This window comes from Neophocaena asiaeorientalis, unplaced genomic scaffold, assembly GCF_003031525.2.
Source record: "Neophocaena asiaeorientalis asiaeorientalis breed wild unplaced genomic scaffold, Neophocaena_asiaeorientalis_V1.1 scaffold6, whole genome shotgun sequence".
Classification (NCBI taxonomy): domain Eukaryota; kingdom Metazoa; phylum Chordata; class Mammalia; order Artiodactyla; family Phocoenidae; genus Neophocaena; species Neophocaena asiaeorientalis.
This window is the reverse complement of record NW_020174424.1, coordinates 1,633,842-1,644,319: the sequence shown is the minus strand read 5'-3', so window position 1 is coordinate 1,644,319 and position 10,478 is coordinate 1,633,842. Positions and strand designations below refer to the sequence as shown.

General features: G+C 40.6%; 1 protein-coding gene across 2 annotated transcripts in view; it reads right to left on the bottom strand.

The window, feature by feature from the left end:
- Positions 1-10,478, bottom strand: part of NOSTRIN (nitric oxide synthase trafficking) — a 57,646-nt gene that overhangs the window by 30,743 nt on the left and 16,425 nt on the right. For both annotated transcript variants that reach the window (XM_024756649.1, XM_024756648.1), the window contains exons 3-6: positions 6,276-6,359; positions 3,278-3,340; positions 2,978-3,059; positions 720-782 (exon numbers count right to left, since the gene is read on the bottom strand). In XM_024756649.1, coding sequence (XP_024612417.1) covers positions 720-782; positions 2,978-3,059; positions 3,278-3,340; positions 6,276-6,359 — 292 coding nt within the window. The remainder of the gene's footprint in view (positions 1-719; positions 783-2,977; positions 3,060-3,277; positions 3,341-6,275; positions 6,360-10,478) is intronic.

The window sequence follows — 10,478 nt, the reverse complement described above, 5'->3', positions numbered from 1 at the left end:
GTCATTCACTCTTTCCTGCACACATGTTATCTAGCCAACTAAATTTTAAATTACATGGAAACAAGAACCATGTCTTAGTACAGTGTGGTGCACAAGGAGTGGGCCATACATACTTGTGAAACCAATACAGGAATCCCCCTTTACACATCTTTACACACCCGTCACTGTGCTGCTCTCACTGGTGAGACAGAGATCACAAATGCCCTTATAAAAGATAAAACCAAAACTCAGTATTCATATCTTGCCCTAAGTTTCAAATTATACAAAGAGTCAGTCAGTGTAGGTAATGCTTAAGGGCAGTGACCTTGGAGCCCAGTGACTTGGAATAATTCTTGGTTCAACCATTAACCAGCTTTGTAACATTAAGCAATTATTAACCTCTGTGTCTCTGCTTCCCCACTCATCTATAAACTGGGACAACACAAGGTCATATACCACATTGGTTGGTTTTTGTGATGATTCAACACATAAATATATAGCACTTGACATACAATAAACACCACATGTTAGCTATAAATAAAAGTCATATTTAGAGTTCTGCTCCTCTATTGATTTAGTTGAAAGATATATCTATATAATAACTCAGACGAGGAAACATTTTGCTTTTCAGTTAGCACTTAGAAATACTGACACTAAAACACACGATCACATTTGTACAAAAGCCAAAAGCTTCAATCCTGAAAATTGGGTTTACACAAATGATATTTGTGTATACTTGCCTTAATTTGATGATTCCAGTTGCTAATGACAAGATTTGCTGTCTTTTCAACTTCATTATCAAGCTATCGAAGGGAAGAAAAGAAAAAAAATTTTTTTTTGCTGTCTTCTTGTTGAGTCACAGTGCTGGCTTGTTAATTCTGGTACAATTAGTAGCACAATTAAGTGGAATTTTAAAATCCTATAGAGGACATATTTCCTGAGAAAAGTAGTCAAGTCTCTTTTCCTCAGGTCAAGAATCTCTTCACAAGATTTACCCTGAATGCATTTGGTAAGATAATTATTTTTAATATATAACTCTGTAGAAACAATATAAATGGGTACAATCTGTGTGGAGGAATATCTTGCATAGTTTGGTATCACTTCCAGTCCCATTACTTCCTCTTCAGCATTATTCCACGTGACCCAAATTTTAATACCGTGAGATTCAGTAGAAGTCCTAGCAGTGCTAATTTTACTGTCTTATTGCCTCTAAAGTGAATATTGCTTTAATTTCAAAAAGATTGACTTTTTCTCCTACTTAAAAATAGCCAATGGGGCAGTAAATGATGAAAATGGAACTAGGCAACCTCCTGAGGAGATCAGACTTAAGTTAGTGCAGAACCTTTTCTCCTGAACCATAGACCTTTCTTCAAAACCCACAGATCAGCCATTACTCAACCACTCTGAGATCTAGCAACACTGTACTTTTTTCTTTTTCTGTTCATTAAATTTGGAATATGTGGTTTAGCACAACAAACACAATTAAAATAATTTTATGCACTATGTCACTTTTGACTCTATGTTGCTGAAATATGGAACAAGTTCACTTTAAAAAATTCGACTTTTTTGTGAGAAAATGTGGCAGGGTGATAGGGGTGCAACAGAGGGGGGCAAATGCTGAAAAGAGGATTATAAACTGGACCAGCATTCTGAGGCGACCATGACATTAATTATCTAAAGCACTGTGATCACAGCACTGTGCCTAATTTAGTAAGTACTAAGGAAATTCTAGTGATTATCATATTATTATGTGGTATGAAAATATTTTGTTATTAATGAAGTATAGACTAGTGTTTGGCTTTTATTAAGTTGGTTTGCAAAGGCAGAAGATTATATTACTTTCTAGTAATTCCTGTAAACTTCCCCCATCACCCTAGCCCTAAGGAGAACATCCATTCTGGTAAAAATACATGGATGCCCACTAAACATCTATTCCATTTCCTGACTCAGTTTCATACATTTGAATAAATTTTTTTTGGTATCATTTCTCTTCCATCAGGGCTTTCACAAATCCCCTCATTCTATGGACTTACCTTTAAGACCTGCTTTATCTGGCTGTGATTACTTGAAACTCCCCTTAGCCACTGCCCCTGCCCTTCTCAAATACCTCCTATTACTGCTCTGAACTTCTCACCTGTACCTGTCATTGACACAGATAATGACCATGACCCCATCCCTATCAGAGCTAAGCAGTGTTTATTAAATACCTCTTCATGTTGCCTGAAAATATATTTTAAAGTGCTTACTGACTGTATTACACGCAAACAAAAAGAAAACAGAACACAAATGAAATTGTTCTGGAAGGAAAAGTACACAGACAGACCAGAGAATACGCCATACAAGAGGACCAGGTGCCCTGAAAGAATTGTTTAGCTATTTTTCTTCAATTTTAAGGCTATTTGATGATTATACCTAGTATTTCTTTTACCTAATTCCAAGGTTATAAGTATAGAGAAGCATTTCCTTTCAAAAATTGCGTTTATAATTCTATTTACAAACGGTGTATCTATTCAGTGTAAAACAATGCAAATACAAAAAAGTACAAACAAATGAAATAAAAATAACCTCTAATTCCACTATCTAGAGATAATTCTTATCAACATTCTGGGGAGGTGCTTCCAGGTTTTTTTCTATGCATATATTCACACATTTATTTTACAAAACTGCAGTTATATTGTTAGATTTTCTCAGCTTGTTTTTAAATTTAGCACTACATCCCCATGTCATTAAATTCTGCTGAAATAAGATTTTTAATGGTTGCATAGTATTCCGTTGCTTGAATTCATTGTAATTTATTTTTGGATGATGAAGAAGTTTCCATTTATTCACTACTATAAACAATGCTTTAACAAACATCCTCGTACATAAATCTTTGGGTTTGTGTTTATTTTTATGATAAATTCCTGAAACGTAGGAGCACCTTTAGATCACCTTTTATTTCTTGAGCCAAAGACAGAAATCTTGCTTTAACAGGGAAAAAAGAAAGATTTTGACTCACTGATTTTCTCTTCTTTTCATGTGCACTCAGGACTTGATGAGTTGGTTTTACTGCTTCCAACTCAATTGCTTTGCCAAGTTTTCTGGAAATAGAACATGAAAGACACACAAGCCTAGTATTAGGATTTATATCTACTTTCCGAATTATTTTCTGGGGAAGTAAAATGGTGTGTTAGGCATTATCTAAAATGGTGTGTTGCATTATCAGTGCAAGTTTGCAGTGGAGTATTTGTAGCATACCCACTTTAAATATTTATGACTCCCTTTAGGGCTGGAGCAAGGCCAGCGTGTGGGTACTCACTGATGCAGGTCCGCTGCCGACCTCATGCCCTCCGAGACCCAGGCCCAGGCACTGACAACACAGCTGGAGGCAAAAACAAGGGAGCACAAGTGTGGGTGTCATTTTCCCAGGAGTCTGAGAAATAAAGCGTCATGTCTGAGCCATTGCATTCGGCAATTGCACTCATATCACTAATCCTATTTCAATTTCTCCATGGGATTAAATTCTGCCAACATATTTATTTGCACTATTGTCATTACATAAACTGCGTTTTTTTCCCATTTTTCATCCTGATTTCCACTTTTCATTTCATGTCTGTAGAAAATCAGGGAAATAAAGTAGCCAAGGGTGAGAAGCCACTTAGAACAGGCAGGAGAGAGCATGCTACCCTTAAAGACAACCTTTTCAGGCTCTTCATTTCACAGATGAATAAACGGAGGCTCAGAAAAGTTAAGTTATGGAGGACTCCAGAGCCCTGGTCATGTCCTGCGTGCTGCTCTTGGGGTTGGGGTCTAGGTCCTGTTCCCTGCTGGCCTTTAGGACAAACACTCAGATGTTCTACTGTCTTGTGAGTATATCTCAATTTAACAGAAGGATAACTCTGCCCCGACCCTAGCAGCACAAAGGGAGAATTAGGAAATATGACGCTATTTTCCTCCTACATATACCTGGCCTTCAAACAGGAAGCCCATTGTATCAATAAACCTCAGGGACAGAGCCAGTGTAGACTTTGATGGAAGGGAAGGGACAGATCGGTGCCCATACTGAGAGCAAGACGGTGCAGAGGTTTGCCTCCATGTGACTTAGGCCGCACCTGGCAGCCAGAGAATGGGAGAACTAGATCAAAGGCTGTCAGATTTTCTGTGTATCCAAAGCCCGGCACAAAACCAGGCACAAGAGAGTACCCACTGTATGCTTCCAATTATAGGAAAGTCCAGAAAAGACAAGACAATCTAGATTGAAAAAAAGCAGATCAGTGTTTCCTTGGGACTGTGTTGGGGGAAGGATTGTAGACAGGTATGAGGAGTCTTTTGGTGATGAAAATACGTATATTTTGATTTTGGTGGTGGATATATGGTGTATACATATGTCAAAATCAATCAAACCATATACTCAAAACGGGTGCGTCTTATTGCATGTAAACTAAATCTCAATAGAGTTGGGTTTTTTTTTAAAAAAAAAGAAGCCCAAGCACACTTTCAGGAAGAGAATCTGACATTTGCCCCTGGGAGGAGCTGGGTGGCAGAGCAGGAAGGAGAAGGCGTTGGCCTCAGAGGTTCTGTGTCTGAATCCACAAGCTCCCCTTTGTTTCCTGCATGACCTTGGAAGAATCACTTGATTTCACTGATCCTCACTTAACTGGTCTTTTAGAAGAGAAATAATTTGAGTTATTATACAAGTACCTAACAGATTTTGGTACAGATAAAAGTTCAGTTAATACTTATTATTAAATATTGTTGTACTAACCCTGGTTAACCAAGCATTCTGTTCATGCCAACTCCTTGGGAACACGATGCTGGATTCTAGGGTTGCCACACAATAAGACACACACCCCTACACCTACACCTCTCATCCTTTAGGAGGTAATCAAAACTAAAATCATAATGAACACTTAGGGAGCTTTGGCTCCAGCCAGGTATTAAAAACATTTCTTGTGTTATTTCATTTACTACTCACAGGAGTTATATGAGATGTCTTTTATTTCCATTTTAAATACACAATGAAAGGTAAAATAAATTGTCCTAATTTACCTACTTGGTAAGAGGTAGAGCCAGAATTTAAACATGGGTAGTCTAAATAAAGTCTATTTATACTCAACCACTGTGCTCTACTGGTTCCTTTGCAGGCTTCTAAAATACCATCCTAAAAATCAAGCTCAAAGTCAGAGCAATTTCAAAGCCATTATTTGCTGTTATGGATAATGCCTAGGGAGTAGGAATGTGGGCTCCAGAAGCCTTCCTTTTTTCTTTCCCTCTTTCTTTTACCATCAGAAGGGGTCTTTGCAATGGCACTGCCATTGGGTGGCATCTGCAAGCATTAGTCAAAAATCTTTGTAAGAAAATATCACTAATGGACCATTTTTAGAATACTAATACCTTTTTTCTCTCCCCGAAGAGAAGTAATTGACTTCATTCTCAACTGAATTGAAAAAAATGTGAACCAACATTTTTTCAGCATCTGATGTGCCAATATCTTTACATATATTACCTCGTTTAATATGCACCCCCCGATACACACACACACACACACACACACACACACACACACATACACACAATGGAGCACATCTTGTTACTCCACATAACAGAGGAGGAAATCAAGGAAGGCCAGGTTGCTTGCTGAAGGTCATAAATTTGAGATAAAGCAGGATTCACACTTCCTGATTTCAAGAGCTTCCGACTTAACAACACTGCTTCCCAAGTTAATATCCTCACCAAGGCCTTTTACGAATATGAGCTTAGGAGTCACAAAGACACAGGATGAACCCAGCTCTGAAATTCATTATCTGTGTGACCAGGCAAGGTTCTTAAACTCTCCAAGCCTCAAGTCCTTGTTTGTAAATAGGGATCATAAAAAGACTTCTCAGAGATTGTTGTGAGGATTAAATGTAGAGTATCTGGGCTTCCCTGGTGGCGCAGTGGTTGAGAGTCTGCCTGCCGATGCAGGGGACGCAGGTTCGTGCCCCGGTCCGGGAAGATCCCACATGCCGCGGAGCGGCTGGGCCCGTGAGCCACGGCCGCTGAGCCTGCGCGTCCGGAGCCTGTGCTCCGCAGCGGGAGAGGCCGCAACAGTGAGAGGCCCGCGTACCGCCAAAAAAAAAAAAAAAAAAAAAAAAAAAATGTAGAGTATCTATGAAAGCATTTAACACAGTGTCTGGCACACAGTAACAGCCCAAGAACTGGAAGCCATGCTTGACTCTCTGGACTTTCCACATTTATATGAGGAAGCTGGAATTGAACATATGTCTCTTTTTATTACTTTTAGGAGTGATTTTGCCTTATCTCTTCCATATACTTACTTTTTCTTTGTGCTCTGTAATGTTTTGCTGAGTTTGGTTGCCAGTTTCTGAAGTCCTTTGGCATAACTGATCTCCAAATTTGCCCTGTTAGCAAAGGGATAGTTGTTAGATAGGATACAACGGCTGGAAATCAAGCAAAACCACACACACACACACACACACACACACAGACACACAAATATATGAAGGAGGACTCAGGCTGATAATGCAATGAATAAAGAGATGATTTGTCTACTATAAGGATTCTCCTGTCCTAGGTGTAATCTTTAAGGATATCCAAGAGAATCCTACAAAAGGAGTGAAGTTTTTATTTAAACTTCTTGTTCGCTAGTGTTATGGGTTGAACTATATTCCCCCACAAAGGTGCTTAAGTCCTAACCCTGCTGTCTGTGAATGTGGCCTTATTTGGAAATAGGGTCTTTGCAAATAATCAAGTTCAGATGCAGTCACTAGGATTGGCTAGAACTCAGTATGGATGTGTCCTTATGAATGGGAGAAATTTGGGCACAGTCTCACACACACACACACACACACACACACACACACACACACAGAATGCTGTGTGAAGATGAAGGGGCAGAGATTGGGATAATGTATTATAAGTTAAGGGATGCCGAAGGTTAATCGTCAGCAGACCACCAGAAACTAGGAGAGAGACACGGAATAGATTCTCCCCCACAGCTCTCGGAAGGAACCAACCTAACCAAACACATTGATCTCAGACTTCCAGCCTCCAGGAATGTGAGAAAATACGTTTTTGTAGTTTAAGCTACAGTAAGAGACTGTGTAAGTTAAGTAACCCAGTCTGTAGTACCTTGTTATGGCAGTCCTAGCAAACTAATCCAGCTACTTTCCTACTTAATCCTGAGACACAAGCACCAACTAGCTCTAGATTATAACAGCTGGCAATACAATAATACATTATGATGGAATTAACCAAACAGTAACTTTCTAATGGGCCAGCACGAGATTTAGAAAATGAATTCCCATTACCTTCCATGCAGGACAAGACTCAGTAGGGAATCTGGGCATATCCTCCCAAAGAAAACTTGGTTCTTTGGATGGATTGAGTCACTCTTAGCTTAAGCTGATTTTTCCATGTCCTAATTTAAGCCCATCTATAGCTAAAATGAAGACACATTTTTATTCATTTCACTTTTCAATGAAAATAATAAAAATGTAGGATATTAAGTTCAATTTATGCTACTTTTTTCATCTTTATATGGACCAGAGAGTCTTTGTTGCATATTTTTCAGTCTTTTAATTCTACTTTTATTATAAAACATCATTAGAATTATTTGTGACTCCATTTCATTTGGGGAACAATCCCAGGACTCTCCAGTAATTAACTTAATCCTTGGATGTTTTTACACAGATTAGGCTCAGTGTTATAGACCAAAAAAGGAAAGACCTCTTTTATGAATGGAACCCAGAGATCATGGGCTATGGACCTATCGCTAAGATTCTCTTCATTTTTCCTCTTTAGTACAGCTGTGCTCAAAGTTATTTTTAGCACCTTTTAAAAGAAAGAAAACCATTGTAGGATGCATGTTAAGGCCTAAGTGCAGAAAATACCCATTTGGCATCAGGCCTTGGCCAAGTATAAGAAAAAGTTAGGGTAAATATTTTTAAATAATGAAGATGGTAAAGAAATATCTCATAGTGTTTTAAAAAAGATTTTTCTGCTCTAGGAATATGTGGTGATTGATGGAGAGAGAAAGTCCTGGTCAGCAGCAAGCTGGGAGAGACCGCCCCCCTCAATGAACTTGGATGCTCTAGAATCCCAAGAGAACGCTATGGCTCAGTAGGGTGGCTTTGGGCAACATTAAAATGAATTAATCAGACTTACCTCAATGAGGTTTATGATAATTAAAAATTAAATTTAAAAAATTTTTAATTAAAAAATTTTAATTAAATTAATAATTAAGTTTAATTTTTAAAAAATTAAAATTTTTTAATTTAAAAAAATTAAAATTAATTTAAAAAATGTGGTAATCACCCAAAACCAACAGGGGCTCAAAGACTGAAATGATTTTTATTGATTTGCACAACCCGAGCCCTGGCTCCCTCTCTGATTTCCCCTCCTACTAGTCATCCCCTTGTTCATTGCTTAGTGGCCAAATGTCATCCTGCTTTAGGGCCTTTGCACTTGCTGTGGCCTCTGCCGTGTATTCCTTCTGCTACATAACCCCATGGCATTCTTCTTCACGTCAACCCCAACAAGTCTTGTTCAAACATCACCACCTCAAAGCCTACCCTATTGAAAAGAGCATTCTTGTCACTATCTCCCTACAGCTTTATTTATGCCCTAGCATTTATCACTATCTTACATCACATCATTTTTTACTGTGCTTCTGTGAATACCCCTAGAGTGTAAGCTCCATAAGGGTAAAGATTTTGTGTTGCTCATTGCTATATCCCGAGGCCTAGAACAGTGCCTGCCATGTTATTGGTGCTCAGCATGTATTTCTTGAAAGAATGAATGAATGAATGGACTTCCCATCAGGTCTTGGTTAGAATTTTTAACCAGTCTCCACTACAAGTCTGTTCTCATTTCACCACTTTTGAAAACTTTAAACTGCTGAAGTATTTAAATTCAGTCCCACAAGTTTGAGGTGTGCTCAGCTCTGATGTCAGCGTACGTGGCTTTCTAGCACTTGAAATAGCTAGACTCATTAAACCCTCTCCTAATCCGTCTTTAACCAGCGGGTTCCTTAGGACTTTCCTTTCCAGCATTCCATTCTTGCTTAGAAGCAGCACATAGAACATTAAATATGATGATGCATTTGTCGTGCTCAGCTGGTGCTGGGCACCAAAAATTTCTTAATAAATATTAATTTTTCTAATGTTATTATGGTATGTATCCAAAAGGATCTCTAAACATTCAGAAATACACAGAGATGGGGAGAAGTGGGGGAAAGAATGCACATTTTTCTCATCCATCAGCTCTAGAACAATCCTGAATGGCTTCCCACAGGAAAGGGAATGCTGTCAGGCACAGCCTCTTCCTCAGAATTCAGTTTCACTTTTACCCTGTTCTTGCAGGTCCTACAAAATGGCTCAGAGGCTAAGCAGAAATAAAAAGGACAACGATGAGAGGGAAGTGTGGCATTCCCTTACATCGTTAACTTAATCTGATTCTAGAAAAAAGTTGGGCTTTGGTGTCAAGAAAGGGAGAGGGTCCTGCTCTCTTTGAATTGATGGGCTCTTGTTTTGAACCTGGCTTTATTCTTGAACCCCTGTATTTCTGCTGGCTTTCTCTTAAGTACAGTAGAAAACCAGCCTAAAGAGAGGCAATTACGAGAGGAGGGGGAGATGGTGAAAGAGTAAGACGCGGAGATCACCTTCCTCCCCACAGATACACCAGAAATACATCTACACGTGGAACAACTCCTACAGAACACCTACTGAATGCTGGCAGACCTCAGACCTCCCAAAAGGCAAGAAACTCCCCACGTACCTGGGTAGGGCAAAAGAAAAAAGAATAAACAGAGACAAAAGGATAGGGACGGGTCCTGCACCAGTGGGAGGGAGCCGTGAAGGAGGAAAAGTTTCCACACACTAGAAGCCCCTTCACGGGTGGAGACTGCGGGTGGCAGAGGGGGGAAGCTTCGGAGCCGCAGAGGGGGGAAGCTTCGGGGCCGCGGAGGAGAGCACAGCAACAGGGGTGCGGACGGCAAAGCGGAGAGATTCCCGCACAGAGGATCGGCGCCGACGGGCACTCACCAGCCCGAGAGGCTTGTCTGCTCACCTGCGGGGGCGGGCGGGGCTGGGAGCTGAGGCTCGTGCTTCAGAGGTCGGATTGCAGGGAGAGGACTGGGGTTGGCAGCGTGAACACAGCCAGAAGGAGTTAGTGCACCACAGCTAGCCGGGAGGGAGTCCGGGGAAAGTCCGGATCTGCCGAAGAGGCAAGAGACTTTTTCTTCCCTCTTTGCTTCCAGGTGCGCGAGGAGAGGGGATTAAGAGCGCTGCTTAAAGGAGCTCCAGAGACGGGCGCGAGCCGCGGCTAAAAGTGCGGACCCCAGAGACGGGCATGAGACGCTAAGGCTGCTGCTGCCGCCACCAAGAAGCCTGTGTGCGAACACAGGTCACCATCCCCACCCTCCTTCCTGGGAGCCTGTCCAGCCCGCCGCTGCCAGGGTCCCGGGATCCAAGGACAACTTCCCCGGGAGAACGCACGGCGCGCCTCAGGCTGGTGCAACG